This window comes from Podarcis erhardii (assembly GCF_964252035.2).
Source record: "Podarcis erhardii genome assembly, chromosome: 11".
Taxonomy (NCBI): domain Eukaryota; kingdom Metazoa; phylum Chordata; class Lepidosauria; order Squamata; family Lacertidae; genus Podarcis; species Podarcis erhardii.
In genome coordinates, this window is record NC_138501.1 from 1,178,982 (window position 1) to 1,202,298 (window position 23,317).

General features: G+C 44.8%; 1 protein-coding gene across 7 annotated transcripts in view; it reads left to right on the forward strand.

Moving 5' to 3' along the window:
* The window catches only part of MAMDC2 (MAM domain containing 2), an 88,397-nt gene that overhangs the window by 61,818 nt on the left and 3,262 nt on the right, over nucleotides 1-23,317 (forward strand). For 4 of the 7 annotated variants that reach the window (XM_081880984.1, XM_081880987.1, XM_081880985.1 and 1 more), the window contains 2 exons: nucleotides 14,260-14,353; nucleotides 21,579-21,731. In XM_081880984.1, coding sequence (XP_081737110.1) covers nucleotides 14,260-14,353; nucleotides 21,579-21,731 — 247 coding nt within the window. Of the gene's footprint in view, nucleotides 1-14,259; nucleotides 14,354-21,578; nucleotides 21,732-22,085; nucleotides 22,806-23,317 lie in introns of those variants that run through there. The other 3 variants (XM_081880989.1, XM_081880990.1, XM_081880988.1) reach the window with 2 other exon arrangements.

Consider the following 23,317-nt stretch of genomic DNA (forward strand, 5'->3'; position numbering starts at 1 on the left):
CCCTCTGTCTGGTTCCCTGTAACCTCACTTCTTGCAGCGAGGGAACCGCCAGAAGGCCCTCGGCGCTGGACCTCAATGTCTGGCCTGGACGATGGGGGTGGAGACGCTCCTTCAGGTATACTGGACCGAGGCCATTTAGGGCTTTAAAGGTCAGCACCAACACTTTGAATTGTGCTCAGAAATGTACTGGAAGCCAATGTAGGTCTTTCAGGATTGGTCTTATGTTGTCTCAGAGATATTCTTGGCAGCCTGCCCAGAAACATAAGTCTTCCTCACAGACAGCCTGTTGATTGGTTAACAGTAGGTATAAGATAAGGATTGGTTGAGCTCAGCCAATCAGTGTTATACTGTAACAGAGCAGATATAGATATAGATATAGATATAGATATAGATATAGATATAGATATAGATATAGATATAGATATAGATATAGATATAGATATAGATATAGATATAGATATGCCTGCATTCTGAGAGAGTCTTTCTGTCTGTGGTGGTTAGAGTATGAGGGATTGTTTAATGGCAGTTTGCTGAGAGAGTGTACATGCTGTTAACACTCTGTATCTGTATATAGTAATCTATGTGTTTCTTACTGTTTTCTACAATAAACACTAGTTGTAGCTTTCAAGCCGTTCTTTCCTTCATTGTCCAGAAGGACAGTGTTCAGACTTAAATTGGCTTCCAATGACATTGCGTATTCTGCGAAGCTCACACCAAAGGAAGCGTGTGGGTACAAGATTTATCAGCACACTTTGCTTGCAATAAATCTCTCAAAGTTATGTGGTCTCGGCAGCCACTCCCAGTCACCAGTCTAGCTGCCGCATTCTGGATTAGTTGTAGTTTCTGGGTCACCTTTAAAGGTAGCCCCACATAGAGCGCATTGCAGTAGTCCAAGTGAGAGATAACTAGAGCATGCACCATTCTGGCAAGACAGTCCACAGACAGGTAGGGTCTCACCTGCATACCAGATGGAGCTGATAAACAGCTGCCCTGGACACAGAATTAACCTGCACCTCCATGGACAGCTGGGAGCCCAAAATGACTCCTAGGCTGCGCACCTGGTCCTTCAGGGGCACAGTTACCCCATTCAGGACCAGGAAGTCCTCCACACCTGCCTGCCCCGTCCCCCCAAAACAGTACATCTGTCAGGATTCAACCTCAATCTGTTAGCCATCATCCATCCTCCAACCGCCTCCAGACACTCAAGCAGGACCTTCACCGCCTTCACTGGTTCTGATTTAAAAGAGAGGTAGAGCTGGGTATCATCCACATACTGGGTGTTGGGCTGGGTGTTAATCAGTATGCGGATGCGTGGGGCTACCTTTGAAGGTGACTCGGAAACTACAACTAATCCAGAATGCGGCAGCTAGACTGGTGACTGGGGGAGGCCGCCGAGACCATATAACACCGGTCTTGAAAGACCTACATTGGCTCCCAGTACGTTTCCGAGCACAATTCAAAGTGTTGGTGCTGACCTTTAAAGCCCTAAACAGCCTCGGTCCAGTATACCTGAAGGAGCGTCTCCACCCCCATCATTCTGCCCGGACGCTGAGGTCCAGCGCCGAGGGCCTTCTGGCGGTTCCCTCATTGCGAGAAGCAAAGCTACAGGGAACCAGGCAGAGGGCCTTCTCGGTAGTGGCGCCCGCCCTGTGGAACGCCCTTCCAGCAGATGTCAAAGCGATAAACAATTACCTGACATTCAGAAGACATCTTAAGGTAGCCCTGTTCAGGGAAGTTTTTAACGTGTGATATTTTACTGTATTTTTGCTTTCTATGGAAGCCGCCCAGAGTGGCTGGGGAGGCCCAGCCAGATGGGCGGGGTATAAATAATAAATTATTATTATTATTATTATTATTATTACTGATGAACACCCAGCCCAAACCCCCTGATGATCTCTCCCAGAGGCTTCATATAGATGTTAAAAAGCATGGGGGAAAGGACAGAACCCTGAGGCATCCCACAAGTGAGAACCCAGGGGTCTGGACACCACTTTCTGGATACGGCCCGGAATGAAGGAGCAGAACCACTGTATAACAGTGCCCCCAGCTCCCAGCCCCTCTTGACCAGGGGTCAGCAACTTTTTTCAGCCATGGGCCAGTCCACTGTCCCTCAGACCATGTGGTGGGCTGGACTATATTTTGAAAAAGAAGAAGAAAAAAGAACGAATTCCTATGCCCCACAAATAACCCAGAGATGCATTTTAAATAAAAGAACACATTCTACTCATGTAAAAACACGCTGATTCCTGGACCGTCCACAGGCTGGATTGAGAAGGCAATTGGGGCACATCTGGCCCCCAGGCCTTAGGTTGCCTACCCCTGCTCCAGATGGATGTTGTGGTCAATGGTATCAAAGGCCACAGAGAGATCCAGCAGAACTAGGAAACAGCTTTCACCTTTGTCCATTGCTCGTCAGAGATCATCGACCAGTGCAACCAAAGCAGTTTCATTCCCATGATGAGGCCTAAATCCCGACTGGAAGGGATCCAAATGGTCCGCATCCTCCAGGCGTGCCTGACAGTACAGTAAGAGAACTTACTTACAAGAACTTCCTGACAGTAAGAGCTGTTTGACAGTGGAATTTGCTGCCAAGGAGTGTGGTGGAGTCTCCTTCTTTGGAGGTCTTTAAGCAGAGGCTTGACAACCATATGTCAGGAGTGCTCTGATGGTGTTTCCTGCTTGGCAGGGGGTTGGACTCGATGGCCCTTGTGGTCTCTTCCAACTCTATGATTCTATGAGTTGTTCAGCAACCACTCGCTCAATCACCTTGCCCAAGAATGGAAGATTTGAGACTGGGTGATAGTTGGCCATATTGGCTGGGTCTAAAGATATTTTTTAAAGAAGCGGTTTAATAACCGCCTCTTTCAGCGGGTCTGGGAAGGCTCCCTCACAGAGAGAAGCATTCACCACCCCGCGAAGCCCATCTCCCAGCCCTTCCCAGCTAGCTTTTATAAGTCAGGATGGGCAAGGATCAAGGAGACAGGTGGTCAGTTTCCCCCGTCCAAGCAACCTGTCCACATCCTCTGAGGTAACAGATTGGAATTGATTCCATGCAACTTGTCTAGACAGGACTCTAGCACTCTCCCGCCCCGGCCCTGCTCTTTCCAAATCTGCATGACTTTATCTGCAAAAAACTGCAAAGAGATGACAGTACCAATAGCCATATTTTAAAGCACTCAGCATTAAGTGCCTTCAGCATTTTTGCTTCAAGGCCAGCTAAAAAGACAAGTAGGAGCAACATGAACAGTTTTTGATGAGCAATGGGAACTACTACCAATGATGAGAGAAGTTATCTGCTTTGATATGGGTGCTCTGCAGAATGGGAGAGGTAGCAGAGATCTTGCCTCTGTGTAGCTGTGGCTGTTCGTGTGTGCTGTCGCTATGGATGAAAGTTCTCAGGGAGTACAGTATGACTTACATATCAAAATCATGTGAGGTGTACAAAGTATGTTTCTGCTTTAGCTCTCCATATTCCTTACTGCTATTTCTACCTGTTTCCATATTCTAGATTTGCTCTTCTCAAAAGAAGCAATGCCTCAAGGTCATTTTATTATTAGGAGTAGGAGTAGAAGTAGTATCCTCATCACATCTTTAAGATTTCTTCAACTAAACAAGTTAGTAGCATGGTTGTGTGAGTTTTATTCTGTTTGCTATAAATATAAATAGTGCACCCTCACTCTCTCTCTCCCCTTTTGGGAAAAACCTAAAATATTACAATAAGAAAAGTGAACTAAATATGCAAGCATTAAATGGCAACTTGGATAAGTGGTAGCACTTCTTGAAAACATTTAGGGGTTATAGTGGGTGGCAAAATAACAGTATAATGCTATGAGTCGAAAGACCAATGGCATATTAGGTGTCATCAACAGGAGACTCATTTTCATTATTGCTACTAATAATACTAAGTAAGGTAACACCATGTATGTACACAGTGCTTTGCAAAGTCAAGAGGGGCGGTCCCTGACTCAAGGGGATCACAGTCTATAGTGCAATCTTCTTCTTCTTCTTCTTCTTCTTCTTCTTCTTCTTCTTCTTCTTCTTCTTCTCCGGCAATCACTCATAGCTGAGTAAGATTGTCTTCCATAAACACGGTTTTAACATTGAGTCCGTAAGTGACTGTGGAGTCCAATTCTGGATCCACACGTCCTTCCACAGTGGGGACATAGGTTTCTGGATGGGAGTTGATCACAATGAGGGTTTGCCAAACGTGCCTTTCTCTTAGCTTGTTTCTCCTTTTCGCTCTGACTTCAAGCATCTTCAAAGTCCATGACGCCTTTGGTAAAGGCTGTTCTCCAATTGGAGCGATCGCAGGCCAGTGCTTCCCAGTTATATATAGTGCAATATAGGAGGCATTACAGAAGAGACAAAGGGTCCACACAAGTAAGATCACACCCTGAGTGCTGTGTCACCAGCAAAGGGGGCGGCGCATGATTGTGGTTGCAAAACTTTTACATTGAAAGAAGAACATGTAGAATTTATAATTTAGTGCACAGCATTTTCTTACAGGTCCCATTTGTAATTTCAATGCAAGCTTAATGAAAATCAGTTTATATTTTCCTGTTCTCCAGCTTTATTCCTTCTCATGAATCTTCATGCCTAGCACTTGTTTGAGCTGGCCTGTGGTTGATTTATGCAACTTTGATTTCCTGGTTGTCTATGGAAATAGTAAATAGTCTATACAGCCAAGTTGTATTTTGGCCATCCTTGAATGTCAAATAGAGTGAGAGAATCAGATGTTTCCATTCCATCCTTTTTAGAACCGTCCTGGTTACATAACTTTTGTAGTTGGAAAAACCTTCTAAAACTTTTTAGCAACTTATTTTACTCCATGCTCCTCCACACTGTAAAGAGTACATCATGCAAATATTAAATGAAGTCCATACTTTAGCTTTTGGTGCAGCGTTTTGTGAACATATTTGTTCTCTGAGTCAAAACTGCGTAACGGATGAATGAAAGAACTCTTGTTTCTGAGGCTGTGTAGGGTTTTCCAAGGTATGTTTGAATTAGCTGTTTCAGGCAGTTACTGGCTGGAGTATTTTGTACAGGAAAAGTAGCAAGTAGGCCATGGATACAAAATGTGATTAGCCATCTTAGAAAACTCTTGAGTGTGAGTTTAAACAGATAAGCGATAAATCAATAAAGATTTTTAACAGTAAATACAGCTAACAGTTCAACTTAAAACAAAAATAAGAGTATCTGTAGTTAATAGTTCACTCTCTGTCCATCAACAAAGTAAGGACTTAATGCTAAAAAAAATCCCTACCATCATGAGAGTTATTTTGCTGGAACCCAAGGATGAAAAGGGGCAGAAACTTTAGGATTTTTTAAACTACATGTTTTCCTAAGGAATTCTACCCTGTCCAGTCAACACTGTTGCTTTTTGGAGGAACAGGGATCTAGGCCTGATTAAGCAGTGAAGATCCCAGTATGTTCCAAATTTCAGGGGGCTGTAAAAACACCAGTACAGTGGTACCTCGGGTTACAGACGCTTCAGCTTACAGATGCTTCAGGTTACAGACTCTGCTAACCCAGAAATAGTACCTCAGGTTAAGAACTTTGCTTCTGGATGAGAACAGAAATTGCGTGCTGGTGGTACGGCAGCAGCAGGAGGCCCCATTAGCTAAAGTGGTGCTTAAGGTTAAGAACAGTTTCAGGTTAAGAACGGACCTCCAGAAGGAATTAAGTTCTTAACCCAAGGTACCACTGTACCAACTTAAAAACAATAGATCATTTATAATAAACATAGACAGTTCTGCCTTGAAACCGGTTTGTCCCATAACTGCTCTAAAGGGACCACTTCCATGTTGTACTCTTGCAATAGTTTGTCAAGTCAGAACTTTATTATTTGCTGTCAGTAATTTTTCCATTGTTGTAGAAAAAATTGGGATTGGCTTTTGCATCCCAACCTCCCAAGGCACAAGTCCATGATTGGTCAGAGAAGAATGAATGGAGGCAGGAACCAGTAGAAGGAAAGCAGGGAAGCTCTTTAATTTCCTGCTGCAACAGAGTTCCCCTTCTCTTGCAAAGAGGTGAGGAACCAAAACAAAGGTGTGCAAAAATTTTTAAAGACTTTAGAAATTGCCCAACCCCTTGTCACCTGGGGCTTGTCTCCTGTCTTACAAGCTACCTGATGTTGTTTAGTCGTTTTGGCGTGTCCGACTCTTTGTGACCCCCTGGACCAGAGCACACCAGGCACTCCTGTCTTCCACTGCTGCCCACAGTTTGGTCAGACTCATGTTTGTAGCTTTGAGAACACAGTCCAACTATCTCGTCCTCTGTTGTCCCCTTCTCCTTGTGCCCTCCATCTTTCCCAACATCAGGGGCTTTTCCAGGGAGTCTTCTCTTCTCATGAGGTGGCCAAAGTCTTGGAGCCTCAGCTTCAGGATCTGTCCTTCCAGTGAGCACAAGCCACTCCAGTATCCCTGCCAAGAAAACTCCATGGACAAAGACAACAGGCATATAAAAGCTACCTGATAATGGCTACTAATTGCATTACCTGGCCAGTCTGGGGCATTCTTTTGAGTTGGTAAATTCTTCAATTCTTGAATCCAGGTCACAGGCCTACAGTGGTATCTTGGTTTATGAACTTAATCCATTCCTGAAGTCCGTTCTTAAACCAAAACCGTTCTTAAACTGAGGTGTGCTTTCCCTAATGAGGCCTCCCACTGCCAGTGCCCTTCCACCGTTTGGCTTCCATTCTTAGACCAAGGTAAAGTTTGCAAACCAGGACACTACTTCCGGTTTTGTGGAGTTCGTAAACCGAATCATTCGTAAACAGGATTGTTCTTAAACTGAGGTACCACTGTACTGGGAAAGTTTCTACAAGTTATTTCCTTCTGCAGAGGAAATATTTAGAGTCATTAGGAGAGCCAAAATGGCTTTTGGGATTGTTCTGTATGCTAAAATAAAGTGTAATTTTCTCAGGGACTATTTCCTAAATTCTGAAGGGTAAAGGATTAGTTTTCTGGAAACTAATGTGAGTTCACTATGTGTGTGCCCCCTAAAATTTTATCATACCATAAATATATTGTAAAACATTGATTTTTCTCCTCACTTTCTTGTTGGTGACTGTGTAGGAAAGGGGGAGGCTAAGATTAATTTCTGTTTAGGACAAAATATTTCCCTATTGTAAAAAGAATCAAAGAGGTATAGTTTCACCAGTGAAGAAACAGACTTGTAAAATTAAGACACGGGAAGTCTAATTGAATGCTGAGGACTTGCTAAACACATCACTATCCTATTTTTCTGTTCAGGTAGCCATTTCTGTTGCACTGTGTAACTGTTTGAATATACAGGAGATGCAACAGGAATAGTCTCCAGCCTTGGTTTTCTCTCAGGGCTCTTTTCTCCTTCATTCTTCAGTGCTGCAATTGCTGTTCCTTTTTTATCCTTGGACAGAAAAGCATCTGCATAATTTGTCCACATTATACTTTAAACATTGGGATACTGGAGATCTGATATCTGTGACTATATTTTATTTTGGGGTGCATTTATATACAACACAATCGGCCATGACTTCTGGACAATTCACATTACAGTTCAGTAACCAAGAAATACAGATACAACCAATTAACATCTACTAAAACAATCAGTATGAAACCTGTATCAGCACAAAGTCACTGATAAGCCAACACAAAGCCTTATGAAGCAAGAACAAAACAGTTGCAAGCATGTGGTCATTATCCACTTCCTGCTGCACTCCCAATTAAATTATTCCCATAGATACTGCCCACATAGCACTATATTCACTCACAAATAAAGTGACATTGTTGGATTTTCTGTTACAGAAGGGGAAATGGAGTCTCAAAAGCAGTACAGTGGTACCTCTGGTTAAGTACTTAATTCTTTCTGGAGGTCTGTACTTAACCTGAAACTGTTCTTAACCTGAAGCACCACTTTAGCCAATGGGGCCTCCCGCTGCTGTCGTGCCGCCGGAGCACAATTTCTGTTCTCATCCTGAAGCAAAGTTCTTAACCCGAGGTACTATTTCTGGGTTAGCGGAGTCTGTAACCTGAAGCGTATGTAACCTGAGGTACTTGGTTGACAAGTGGGTCCTGAAAGAATAACAAGTTGAACCAGTTTAAAAACATTTGAGAAGTACTGGTATAATGGTTAAAGTGTCGTCCTAGGACTGGAAATACTAGTATCAGACATTGGTCCAGTATTTCTACTGCCTCACCAGGACCAGATTAAAAAGGAGGAATGTTTACATGGCTTCACTCAGCAGCTTCATGTAGTAGTTGTCACAGGGGAAATGTAGACGCTGAAGATGGAAGCCGCCTGACCCCATAGAGTCAGGAAGGAGGGAGCAAAAGGCTAGGTGAGAGCATAGCTGTCAAGTGTCCCTTATTTGAAGGGACAGTCCCTTATTCCAGCGCCATGTCCTGCTGCTGTCCCTTATTGATGGATGTCCCTTAAATGTCCCTAAAATGATGTCCCTTAAATTTCAAAGGAAGCAGCTCCTCTCCCTCCCTCCCTGCCAGCCAGGGAGGAGGGAGGCTCCAACTGTGCTTGGCTGTGTTGCTCACCCAATAAGAAGTCTAAGAACGACTGGGGGGTGCAGCTTGCATGCCTTGTGCTGATCAAATCAGCTGCGATCCCTGGGGACGCGCCTTTGCTCAGCGCTTCCCAGTGGAGAGGTGATGGTGGTTTTCCTTGAGGCTTCGTTTGGCTGCTGGCTGGGCTTTCTGCCTTTGGCTCAGAGGGGCTCAGAAGTTGAACATACCTGTGCTGAGTGCTTGGATCGGGATCGGATGGATACGTCATCGACGGCCCACTCACCCTTGCCAGTGAAAAGGTCTGTCTGGAGCGGGGGCACATGGTGGGGGAAAAGGAAAGGAGATCTCGTGGGGGGGGGAGGCTGTGTGTGTGTGTGGCTAGTTAATGCAAGCTGAGGGGGGTTTTGAATGCTGGACACCATTTTGTTGCACGTGCTGCTGCAAACTTTGCAGTGCAAAGCCAGGCCGGGGAGCCAACTTAAGTTGAGGCTGCATAGGCCTTGTGGTGCATGTGATTCAGATTCTATTCAGTTGAACCTCTGGTTACAAAGTTGGTTGGACAGTGTTCTCGAAGCTACCAGCATGAGTTTGACCAGACTGCAGGAGGACAGGAAGACTGGAGTGCCTGGAACAGGTGAGGCTGCAGGTCCCTTTTTTTGGCTGCTGGTCCCTTATTTTCAAATCTGTGTCCAGTTCTGGGCACCACAGTTCAAGAAGGACACTGACAAACTGGAACGTGTCCAGAGGAGGGCAACCAAAATGGTCAAAGGCCTGGAAACGATGCCTTATGAGGAACGGCTAAGGGAGCTGGGCATGTTTAGCCTGGAGAAGAGGAGGTTAAGGGGTGATATGATAGCCATGTTCAAATATATAAAAGGATGTCACATAGAGGAGGGAGAAAGGTTGTTTTCTGCTGCTCCAGAGAAGCGGACACGGAGCAATGGTTCCAAACTACCAGAAAAAAGATTCCACCTAAACATTAGGAAGAACTTCCTGACAGTAAGAGCTGTTTGACAGTGGAATTTGCTGCCAAGGAGTGTGGTGGAGTCTCCTTCTTTGGAGGTCTTTAAGCAGAGGCTTGACAACCATATGTCAGGAGTGCTCTGATGGTGTTTCCTGCTTGGCAGGGGGTTGGACTCGATGGCCCTTGTGGTCTCTTCCAACTCTATGATTCTATGATTCTATGATTCTATGAAATCTGTAAGTTGACAGCTATGGGTGAGAGCCGTCCCTGGACGGGGGCTGGTGGTGGTGGTGGGGTGGTGGGGGCACTCCTCACTGTCTTTGGTGTGCACAAGTCAAGGGTCTTGCTGGGCCCTAGAGAAGGGGGATCAGTGGGGTGGGAAGGAGCGGCAGGGGTTTGGGGAGATTGCGGCAGGTAGGTATCAGCTGTGCAGAAAAACCTGTCTGGTGGGGGAAAGCAAACTCGGACTCCTGTTTTTCGACTGGAGAGGGGAAGATTTTTCAGATCCCCTCTAGTGTCTCTCACATCCACACACACACATTAATAAGGAAAGGGGACCTTTGGGGTCACTTTGACTCCTGCTCTGTGCACTTGGATCTTCTCTGGGCGGGATTCCAGGGGCTGGATTCTCTTTTACACACACAAATACTGGGTTCTCCTGCATTTCCGTGCAGTGCATCTGCCAGGGACAGATTAAATTTGCTTAATAAATAAATATATTAAATCTATTAATTGTGTATATTAAATAATATTGACTATGTTGTGAACACTTTAATTAATGATATGGAGCTGCCTGTATACTTCTGTGCTCAACTCATCTTCTAAATCCTGTTCTTCTTTCTGGAATTCAAAGTTCTACCTCTTTCCTAGCCTCTTCTTTGGCAGTGAGGCTCAGAGCAGAGATCCTATTACAGCATTTTGACTCATCCATTGTAGGAAGGTACAAATGTGTGTACTCAACACATTTACAAATTGTAACCATGTTTTCTGATAATTTAATATAACCTCTGTGGAGGGAAAAACAGTATCATTGCAGAAGTGGAAACCCTGATATTTAAAAATTATTCTACATTGTGTGCATACATGCAGTTCATGTTTCTATTTGTGATTTGTTTGGTTGTGCCCTGTGAGCTTGAAAGTACAGATGATAACCAACTGGAAACTGTAACCGATTTTGTCCTCACATCATAGATTTTTTTAAAAATCAAACGAGAAGACGCATTAGATCACAGTAGTTTTCAGATACTGTGGCATGAAAGAACAACAAAGATGGCTGAAATAGCTAGTGTGGGTATCCTCTGGGAGACCAGGGTTCAAATCCCCACCTATGCATGAAGGTCACTGAGTGACCTTGACAGTCACCACCTCTCAGCCTGTCCTGCCCCACAGGAGGGTAACATGGGGAGGGGGAGAACCATGTGTGCCAGCTTGAGCTCGGTGGAAGAAAAGAGGGATAGAAATGTAATAATAAAGAAATAATGGCTAGGGTGTTGGGTCTGAAGAAACATAATGAAAGGGCAAATCACTACATTAGCTTCAGTAAGAATGGAAATGATTTGTTGCAATAGTTTCTCATTTGATGTTGAATATCTCACAGAAAGCACGATACGGTACTTCATGCGGTATGATTAAATGTGAGATATTGTTCAGCTGTCATGCTACATTAAATTGAAAAGACTATGCAGATTTAGATCCTCTTGAGAATTTGTAATTTAATTCATGTGATTGTTCATTGGCAAGTTTTTGAGGAACTGTTTGCTTGGAGACTTAAAGTGTATCTGCCAAAGGGCCAACAGAAATAATTCGTGTTGGCAGGTCATCTGCAAGATACATTAACCAGTTGAAATGGCAAATGGAAGTATGTAAAGTCAACATTTGAACAGCCCCCACCCAGATTCAAAGTTTTTACAAGGGATTTCAGTTCCATCTGTTATAGATGAAGCAGCAGAATAATTGCAGAGATTGTTCAGATGCTGTTCAGAAAACATATTTATAATTGTATTTGTTGCCTCTTGCAAAAGGGCTTCTTGCTTCAAGCATAAACCTGTCAAGTATCAGTGGAAGAATTACTACCTACAGTGGAGTCTCAGCCAGCAGACTTTGGCCTTTACAGTGGACGCTCGGCTTGCGAATGTGATCCGTGTGGGATGCACGTTCACAACCCGCAGCTGCGTGCCTGCGCACGCATGGGTTGCGATTTGGTGCTTCTGCACATGCGCAAAGCACGATTTAGCACTTTTGCGCATGCGCAACCACCGAACCCAGACGTAATCTGTTCCGGTCCGTAACCCGAGAAAACGCAACCTGAAGCGTCTGTAACCCGAGGTATGACTGTATTTGCCAATTCTGCTACTAATTATCCTAAAAAAGAATTAGCTTTCTGGTTTATAAAATAGGAGGGGGAACAAATGGTCTTTTGTTAAGGTCTGGCATGCAATTTGCATTATTCACTTGCCTACTCCCTTTCAGATAGTACATGGGAAAGAAATTTTTGTTTCCAAATACATTAACCCAGCCCCGGAAGCAATGTTTATTTACTTTAGATTATTCCCCATGGTGGCTGTGTTCCCATAACATGCCATTTGTGTTCAGAGGCTTACCACGGATGGAAGATTTTTTATTTATAGGAATGGAGAAACTCCCCCTTTCTCCTTCAGTTGTTTCATCTTTTAAGTATAGGGTAAAATGGATCAGGTAGCTCCTCTCACACCAATGTATTAATCTAGTTAAACTGTATAGTGTCCATCTTACTGTATTTCCATTCCCAATAATTGGGAATAATTGCTTCACCTGTCTGCCCATAAGCTTTGCAATCTTATACTATTGGCTTTAATATTTATATGTTGTGATTAGTGATGTTATGAGAATACATGCCCCCATGTATAAGACGACCCCTATATTTTGTGACCGGGGGGTCACCACCGCCAGTCGCTCTACAGCCTGCACACCACCGCAAATTGCACGCATTGCCATGGCCACCAATCATATGCATGGTCGCCACTCAAAGCCCACCTGCCCACTAGACGCAACCACACACGCCTCAACACTGCCGTAAATCAACGTCCAGTTGCCACAGTTGCAGCCAATTGTCAGCAGACCTTGCTGCAGCAACCAATCACAAGCCGAATCGCTGCTGCCAATCTTCTGGCTGCTGACACCAATCGCCCAACCCCCCCTATGCTATCCGTGTATAAGACGACCCGCTATTTTTGCCTATTATTGCTAAGGAAAAAATATCTACACTGAAAAATGTGGTAATATTTTGGAGAATATTCTCGATTAATGAGAACATTAGAGAATTTTCATTTAATATAGAATCTTCATTTTAATGCATTGAAAATTATATAATAATAATAAATTTTATTTATACCCCACCCTCCCCAGCCAAGGCTGGGCTCAGGGCGGCTAACAACCAATAATAAAAACAAGTTGAATGAATAGAACTTGAAAAACAAGATTAAAATACAACATTAAAACATTAAAATGCAGCCTCATCACAGGAGGAGAAAGGAAAAAAGAAGGAGGAGGAGGGAATCAAATTGACTCCAAGGCAAAGGCCAGGCAGAACAACTCTGTCTTATAGGCCCTGCGGAAAGAAATCAGATCCCGCAGGGCCCTGGTCTCATGAGGCAGAGCGTTCCACCAGACCGGAGCCAGAGTTGAAAAGGCCCTGGCTCTGGTTGAGGCTACTCTAACTTCCTTAGGGCCCGGGACCACTAGGGTGTTGCTATTTATGGACCTTGAGGTCCTCCGTGGGGCATACTGGGAGAGGCGGTCCCGTAGGTACGAGGGTCCTAGGCCGTGTTTATTCAAAAACATGTTTATTCATGGGTAAACGTGTTAGGATGGCAACCAAAATCTGTACAGATACTTTTATTCAATGGGGCAATGCAGTGAATTCACGTTCTTTGATTTTTTGCACCAAACTTGAAATTGAAAATTCAACGTGAAAGACTCACATTAATCACTAAGCCTGCCACTAACCGTATATTTTCCATCAACTTTGAATTCTAATTATGTATACATCACTGTATGGCCAAGGGTATAGAATTGCTAAGAATAAGGTCACACCAAAATAGAAAGAAGGCTGTTACACAGGGGTCAGCAACCTAAGGCCCATGGGCCACAAGCAGCCCACGGGGGTGGTTTTACCGGCCTCCGAGCCGCCTGCTTGGTGAGTCCCCGCGCGCTGCGCTAAACCGACAGCACAGCATGGGGACTCACTTTTGCAGCACTGGAAATCAAGACTGCACAGATGCCAGAAATCGCACGCACTCAGGCGAGGGATCTCCACTGGAGTGAACTGGCCCAGACAAGGTAAGCCTTGCTGACCCCTGCTATTACATATAGTTGAAATTACTTACACTAGCAATATCACAGCTTGACTTATTATTTACTAGATTTTTTTAATGTGGGTTGTAAAACTGGTTCTTACATTAGAATTTAGTTTGTGGAGAATATTCGCACCTCCCATCACTAGTTGTGATAAAATATATTTTATTGCCGTCTCATCCTTTGGGATGAAGTACTGCCTAAAAATGTAAATAGTAAAGAATATTTTGTACTAGAGCTAGTCAGGATTTATCATACATTCAGAAAAATATAAATGTTACTTAACATAGGCTTGTGCTGAGATGAGACTACATAGGAACGCCTCTCTTTTCAGACTAAAATTGTTCAGATGTCTTCAGCAGAGAACACTAAAAAAGAAATGCAGGAAAGCTCTCTTCCTAGAAAAAGGAGACTACTGATAAAACAAAAGCATTTAAAAAGTAACATCTTTTCTATAAATTTCAGGTGGTGTTCGTGAGCTGGTGTAGAAGCTTTTGGGATTGTGGACTAGTGGCGCTAGATGATGTGTCAGTGAGTTTAGGAAGCTGTCAAGCAGCTGGTAAGTTAAATATGCCAATGCATTTCTGGGCAGCCAATGCAATTCTGGGCTGCATCAATAGGAATATAGCATCTAGATCAAGGGAAGTAATAGTGCCACTGTATTCTGCTCTGGTCAGACCTCACCTGGAGTACTGTGTCCAGTTCTGGGCACCACTGTTCAAGAAGGACACTGACAAACTGGAATGTGTCCAGAGGAGGGCAACCAAAATGGTCAAAGGCCTGGAAACGATGCCTTATGAGGAACGGCTAAGGGAGCTGGGCATGTTTGGCCTGGAGAAGAGGAGGTTAAGGGGTGATATGATAGCCATGTTCAAATATATAAAAGGATGTTACATAGAGGAGGGAGAAAGGTTGTTTTCTGCTGCTCCAGAGAAGCGGACACGGAGCATTGGTTCCAAACTACCAGAAAGAAGATTCCACCTAAACATTAGGAAGAACTTCCTGACAGTAAGAGCTGTTCGACAGTGGAATTTGCTGCCAAGGAGTGTGGTGGAGTCTCCTTCTTTGGAGGTCTTTAAGCAGAGGCTTGACAACCATATGTCAGGAGTGCTCTGATGGTGTTTCCTGCTTGGCAGGGGGTTGGACTCGATGGCCCTTGTGGTCTCTTCCAACTCTATGATTCTATGAAATATGCATATGGTGTCCACAGGGTTTCTAAGAATTATCTCTTAATATGTCTCTTATAGAATTCCCTAATTAATTCCATATTTTTCTTTCAGAATATCTCACAACATACCACAGTACGTTATTGTTGTGACGTGGGGTTTGTGATTTCAGCTCTCTTGACATAATATGCTGGAGACAGTTCTCTAGTAACACTTCTTTATTAAAAGCAACAAGACTAAAACCTGAGGAGGGGAGAGCTACATTTATAGGGACAGGGAACAAGCTAGAAGGGATACATTTTGGAGGGAACAATATCAGGCAATCACAGTCCTGCCTTTTGGAGGCAACCAATAAGACAGAGGATCCAAATACAGCAGCTTAAATGAACCAATAGTAGCTGTACCCTCTGGAACCAAAAGGCAGTTACTTTACCCTAATTCAATTACAGACAATAATAATACAGATATAAAATCCTTTGACTCAATACACAACACCCCTCCCCCCCCTAGTGAGCACAGCAGACGTAATCTCTCAGGTACTGTGGGGTCCTACAACTTCTACTTGATCTCCTGACAACAGGTGTTGCCGGTTCTGGATTGGGTGTCACCAGTGGTAGGGGGGCTGCTATAGGGGTTTCGTCAGGAACAGATGGAGTCCCAGACATCTCAGGGTCCCCTACCTGTACCTCGTCATCCTGAGGACTAGCAGACCCTGGTTCATTTGCTGAAGCCCCTGGTGAATGCACCTCTGGGCCATTTTCACTCTGGTCTTGCAGCTCTGCGTCGTTAGCCAGGGATGAATTATCAGACTCCTCCCTGCTGAGCGCCCGGCGCCTCAGCTGATCTATATGTCTCTTCCAAACTTGCCCATTTTCCAAAGTCACATAATAGGACACAGGTCCACTAGCCCGGGTGACCACACCAGCCACCCACCGCGAACCTCGTGAATAGTTCCTCACCCAGACCAGATCTTCAGGGGCGAAATACCTTGTTGTGTCAGTCTCAGCCTGGGGGTTTGCTCTTGAATTACGGTTTGGCATTTTACCCGGGTGGACATAATCCAACACCGTTACCAATCTTCTACCCAAGAGCAGCTCAGCTGGCGACTTGCCCGTCGCAGTACACGGCGTCGCATGCTGCAAAAATAACATTCGCGCGATGCGAGCTGACCAGTTACCCTCCATTAAGCGCGCAATGGATTCTTTGGCTGTTCTTACCATGCGCTCCGCCTGCCCATTGGAGGATGGGTGAAAGGGCGCGGATGTGACCCCCCTTATGAAGTTATCAGCCAGGAATGCCCTGAATTCCTGGGATACAAAAGCTGCCCCATTATCTGATACAATGGTCTCAGGTAACCCATGGGTTGCAAACAGCTGCCTCAACACCTTGATTACGGCAGCTGATGCCATGCTAGGGACCATCGCCACTTCTAACCATTTGGAATATGCATCGACGATAACCAAAAAGACCTTCCCCTGGAATGGCCCAGCAAAATCTAAGTGCAGCCGGCTCCAGGGAGATCTGGACTGCTCCCACCAGTGAACTGGTGCTCTGGCCACTTCTGGCCGCACCTCTTGGCATGCCTTGCATGTTCGTACCCATTGTTCTATGTTCTGGTCCATTCCAGGCCACCACACATAACATCGGGCTAGCGACTTCATCCTGACCATTCCCGGGTGTCCCATGTGAAGCGTCTCAAGAACCCTGTTTCTCAGTGGTGCTGGGATGATCACTCTATCTCCCCACAGGAGACAACCCTTATGCATGGATAACTCATGCTGCCTTGTCGCATAAGGCCTGAATTTGTCTTCATGCGGACCACCTGGCCACCCCCTCCCCACCCAAGTGAGCACATGGGAGAGAACAGCATCTTTCTTCGTTTTCTCAGCAATATCAGTAGCCATTACAGGAGCCCCCGGAAGTGTTTCCAGCATCATTATGTGCTCCGCTGGAGCAGGATCCTCATTGCTCCCGCCAGGAAGGGGCAATCGACTCAGCGCATCAGCGTGGCACAACCGTTTTCCCGGCACATGGGTCAAGGTGTACTGGAACCCGTTCAGGAATATAGACCAACGCAACATTCTGGGGGACAGAATTTGTGGCGTTTGTTTGTTCGGGTTGAACAACCCCAACAGTGGTTTGTGGTCCGTTTCAATGGAGAAATGGCGACCGTACACATAATCATGGAACTTTTTGATTCCTGCCACAATTGCAAGCGCCTCTTTGTCAATTTGAGCATAGTTGCGCTCCGTGGGCGACAACGTACAGGAATAGAAAGAGATGGGCTTTTCCGACCCATCCGGTTCTCTATGACTCAGCACCGCCCCCAGGCCGTATTGAGAGGCATCACATGCCAGGACCAACGGCTTCGATTCATCATAATGAGCAAGGACGCTCTTGCTACTCAGCATTCCTCGCAAGGAGTCAAAAGCCTTCTGCTGCTCCTGCCCCCATCGCCACACATTCTTTTTCTGCAACAATCTATGTAATGGTTCAGCTACCGAAGCTTTCTGGGGTAAGAACGAATGATAAAAGTTAATAAGTCCCAGGAATGACTGCAACTCCGTCTTGTTCTGTGGTCGTGGTGCCTCGATGATGGCCTTAACCTTAGCATCTGTGGGGTGGATGCCTGATGCATCAATTTTAAACCCCAAGAATTCCACAGTTGGCACCCCAAAACTGCATTTTTCCTTTTTAAGTTGCAACCCTGCCTCCTTGAACTTGAGCAACACTGCACGGACACGCGCAACCAGTTCCTGTGGGTCTTTTCCAGCAATCAAAACGTCATCAAAAAATGGCAAGACCCCCGGCAGACCTCTTAACAGGCGTTCCATGAGCCCTTGAAAAATCCCTGGGGCCACACAAACTCCAAATTGTAATCTGTTAACTCTGAACGCCCCTTTATGTGTGACAATAGTCTGTGCTTCCGCTGATTGTGGGGTTACTGGCAGCTGTTGGTAAGCTTGTGCCAGGTCAATTTTGGCGAACACCTTGCCCCCAGCCAGTTTAGCCAACAGATGTGATACGACTGGAATGGGGTATGAGTTTCCCCTGAGTGCCTTATTGATAGTACATTTGTAATCAGCACAGATCCTGACTTCCCCATTTGCTTTAAGGGGCGTGGCGATTGGAGTCTCCCACTTAGCGGAGTCCACGGGTGAGAGAACTCCCTGCTTGACCAATTTATCCAGCTCTGCTTCAATCTTGGGTTGCAGTGCAAATGGCACTCGCCTTGGTTTGAGTCGGATTGGGGCCACCCCAGGGTCCAATTCGAAGTCAACTGGGGGCCCTTTATAACAACCCAGTTTTCCATTAAAGAGACCAGCAAATTCTTTGCATAATGCCTCGCTCATCTCAGGGCAGGTTTGGATTGAATTAAGCCCTGATATACTCAGTCCCAGGGCGGGGAACCAGTCAGTGCCCAGGAGACTGGGGCGACTGCCCTTCGCAATCACCAGTTTCAGTACCGCCTGTTTGTCCCGGAACTGTACTCTCACGGCACACATTCCCATGACATGGATGCGGCCCGCTGAGTATGACTGCAAAGTTGCCGGGAAGGGCTCCAGAGGGGGCAACTTACCCCTGGGGAAGAATGTCCTCGCGGTCTGGTCCGACACGATAGTGAATCCAGATCCGGAGTCCACCTCCATGTCGCACAGCTGACCCTCAATCTTCACCTTGACGTGTGCCTTGCCTTGCGCTGGAAACTGCACGACCCTCCCGTTGATCTCCGTTACGTAGTGGCAGTCCTTTAGAACATGGTTTGCTGTGGGCGATCTGCGATGCTCCAGTCTAGGTGCTCCTGTCGCTCCCAACGCCGCCGATCTACAGACCCTGGCGATGTGACCTGTCTTTCCGCACGTCCGGCACATAGCATCCCGGAAACGACAACTCTTCCGCTCATGGTTTCCGCCACAACCAGGGCACCTGCCTCGGTGATCTTTGTGCACTGTGCAGGCCTGACGCACTGACTCGACCCCACGGACTGGGCTCTGGCTCGGAGTAGCCTCTAGCTCGTCCATGGCATGCGCAACTTCTATCTGTGGCTTAGGGGCCCTGCGACTGGCATCAAGCTCCTCTCTTTCATAATTCTCCGTGGCAGGGGCCTCCTTCAAGGCTGAAGCAAGGGTAACCTCTTCTTTAGCCACGATGCGTCTTCTGGCTTTCTTGCTGCTCAGACCACCGATAAACCGATCCAGGAGAGTCTCTTCCAGATCTTGGAAGTCGCAGTGCTGAGCGAGCTTCCGCAGTTCAGCTAGAAATGCAGATACAGACTCCCCAGCACGCTGCTGCCTCTTATGAAACTCCATCCGCCAGGCCATCTTGGTCTCAGTAGGCACTAAATGGCTTGTTAGGCAGGCAAGAATATCTTTGAGAGATGTCTCACTTAGCTTCGCTGGGGCAAGCAATGCCTTGGCCAGCTTGAAGGTCTCAGGCCCACAGTAGCTCAGGAATGTGGCCCTTCTTTTGCTGGCTTCGGTGATCCCTTGAGCCACTGCGAAGAACTCGAAGCGTTCGACGTAGTCTTCCCACGTGTGGGGCTCTGTTGGCTGGAAGGGCTCCAATACCCTTGGACTCTCCATTGTCCTGTGGGCAGGGTCGTCTTCTCACCCGGCCAGTGAGTCTTGTTCTTAGCTACAATCCGGACTCTGAGGCAGGGCTGCGTTTAACCGCTCCTCAGCATTCCGGATCCCACCTTCGTCGCCAGTTGTTGTGACGTGGGGTTTGTGATTTCAGCTCTCTTGACATAATATGCTGGAGACAGTTCTCTAGTAACACTTCTTTATTAAAAGCAACAAGACTAAAACCTGAGGAGGGGAGAGCTACATTTATAGGGACAGGGAACAAGCTAGAAGGGATACATTTTGGAGGGAACAATATCAGGCAATCACAGTCCTGCCTTTTGGAGGCAACCAATAAGACAGAGGATCCAAATACAGCAGCTTAAATGAACCAATAGTAGCTGTACCCTCTGGAACCAAAAGGCAGTTACTTTACCCTAATGCAAATACAGACAATAATAATACAGATATAAAATCCTTTGACTCAATACACAACAGTTATCCTTTAAATATTTTTTTTAAAGATTTTATTTATATATTTCAAATTGTTATCGGTACATTATTTTCCAATTTACATTTAACTTGACCACCCCTCCCTCCCTGGTTTTCCCCATTTTCCAAAATATGCTCCATGTTGTAGTGTTTTCCATGTTGTAGTCCATGTCCAGTGTTTTCAAATATATATTTTATTGCTGATCTTACTGTAAAGCCACTTGCATTTTTGCTTAGTTTACAGTAGTTTTTTTTAATCCTCGATTTCTGTTTCTCACCACAGTACATTATCATTGCTCAGTTAGTTGTAAAGATACAAATTAAGTCAAATAACTATGCATCTGAGCCTGCCTTTACTCAGTAATATGGAAATGATAAACGGATTCACAGGCTTTACTCATATGTGTATTGTGACATATGGGTTACATCAGTCCCAATCCATGAGCAGCACATGCATAGAAATCTCACCATACCAAGCACATTCCCAGCCTAAACCCATAGGGACACCCAAACACACCTGAATATGCAGGCGTGCTCTGTTCTGAGTGTTCTCCTATTAGTGACCTAAAATTAAGTAGTGTGGGAACAGATAAGCTGTGGCTGTCCAAGACATTGTTGGGCTGAGCCCTCCTCGGCCCCCAGCCAGCATGGCCAGTGGTCCGCAATGCAGGGTGTTGTAGTCCAGCAAGATCTGGAGTGCCAGAGATCCCCCAGCTCTGAAATACTTGCAATCTTCTGGAGAATCCAGGGCACCGGAGAAATAGTAGCCAGCTCACACTAATGCTAGCAGTTCATTCAGGAAAATGATGTTGGTGGTTGCTGGGAACACTGGAAACAGGCCTGTGCATCCTTGCCTCCATTGTCCCACAAGTCTGCCTTATAACCACATCCATAGAGCGGGATGATGTTGCTGATGAGTAATAGAATGTATTCAAAGGGAAGCGGCAAAGAATATGGATGCTTTCCTTTAGCACACTTGTCATGAGATGCGCCTACAGGGTTTCCTCCCTGTCTGCTCTGAAAGCAGGAACTTATGGAAGGCCAGAATGAACTGTGCTTTCTGCATTGTGCAAGATGCAGTTTGAGTTCTCCCATGTCAGTAATGCTTACTTTCTGGGGTAACACTTCCTAAATGTCCACACTGGCATTAGAGATCCAAACTGTGAGTAGGGAAAAAAATCCTATGCAAATATATAATTAAGGTCATATTCTTAAGTCTCCAGGACCAAGGCAAACTATATTTTCAGTCAGGCCTGCATTTTCCTCAAGTACATTATTTGTCCATAAAGTTTATTTTAGAGTGAAAAGCAGGTGTGTTTTATGGTTTATGTAAAGGGATCCAAAGCCATTTTGCTTTCATAATTTCAGAAAGTAGAAAACCTTGGAATGTGTCATCTGTGTTGCTTTTTAAAACTGACAAATTCAAATAGATTAATGGATACTGCAAATTTTAGGTAACAGGTAAAGTTGGTGATGACTTCCAACCACAATGCCATATATGTGTGGTATTTCAGACAGGGTTGGACCTACTTTGAACTGTAACTCTGTAAATTCTTTGCTACAGATATATTGCCTGCTTTTCCTGGAGAATGTACTTTTGAGCGAAATGAATGTGGGTTCATTCAGCAAAATAGAAACCGGAGTGGTTGGCATAAGAGAAGAGGTCAGACACCAACATCTTATACTGGACCCAAAGGAGACCACACTTCTGGGGTAGGTGAGTTAAACTGTAAATTTTTAGCTAGAGGGCATTGACTAAAATATGGAAGATCAGAGAATAAGACAGAAAGTTTTCTTATCCAATACATTTTAGGTAAGGCAGGACATTTTAGGTAAGGCAGGACTCAGAGTTTTTAGAAGGGATAATTTCTTTTATAATGTACACGGGTCAATAAACCATAGTTGCTTATTCTGCAAAGAGGACTTACACAGTTAAGAACCCAGACAAACCCCTTTAAACAGGTTTACTCTTTTCCTTTTAACAAACAAAAAAGCTGATCTTACAATGTAGGTTGCTTTGTGCATTAAAGAGACCTGTAACAGATTATTGACAGTCTCATTTCTTTTTCAGTCACTTCCAATAAGCCTGGGCAGGAAAAGAACAACACTTGAACACTCAAACCATTATAAAATCTGGATTATTTATTCCAGTACCCTGACATTTTGCAAAAAGTCTGCCTGGTGAGAGCTCTGAGGTGGCCAAATTATGAAAAGCTAAGAAATAGGTTGATAATAGAGCTGTGAAAATATTTTCCCTTTCAGTGCAATTTTAACCTGTTGGGATGTCCATATTTTGTGCACCCATAACATACCACCAGTTGAGATTCTATCAAAACTTCAGGAGAGCCAAAGGGAAATAATTCACAGAATTCTACAATTTTGCCTCTACTGTATCTTCAGTAAAAATATTTAAAACATGGGTATAAAAACAACTAGAATTAGTAATTAGTAGTACTGAGGCAACATCAGATGCTATTTCTACAGTTCATAGTTCTGATTTTTAAAATGATGCACAAACTTGTGTTTTAATTTAGATGATCTTGGATTCCTAAATTTTCAATTTTCTCAGCTTCATTGTGTCACAGAAGACTAGCTTAGAAACCAAATAATGTGTTGTTTAACGATCTGTGTACCCCAGTCGGTTTTATACCATCTTCAATGGATTCTGTGTTGTTGCCAAAAATAAATTTCAAATTAGGTTGAAAATATGATACAGATTACCGTATTTTTCGCTCTATAGGACACACTTTTCCCCCTCCAAAAATGAAGGGGAAATGTGTGTGCATCCTGTGGAGCAAATGCAGGCTTTTGCTGAAGCCTGGAGAGCTAGAGGGGTTGGTGCGCACCAACCCCTCTCGCTCTCCAGGCTTAAGGAAGCTATCCGCAAGAAACTAGGTGCGCCCTATGGTCCGGTGCGCCCTATACAGCGAAAAAATACAGTACTTAAAAAAACACTTCCCAATAATATTTCTCCAAGTTCAAAGAATCCTCAAGCACATTGTTAACTAATGCAATTCTGTGCAGCGATATCCATAGCAGCCAACAGCTGTTCTTGCTATTCTTGGTCTCTTTCCATCTCCTGAGATTGCTATCAATTCTTATTTCTTTCAGGATTGACTGGGGTGGTCAAGAGGAGGTGGGAGAATTTTTTTCCTTGACAAAATGAGTAGCAAAGAAGAGTGGAATTGTAGCAATAGAGGCAGGAATATATGAACTTGTTGATTATTAGATGCAGTTGTAGTTTGAACATAAAAAACTGCTGCCACTGATGATTGTGAAATGGCGACACTGTGAGAAAGCAAT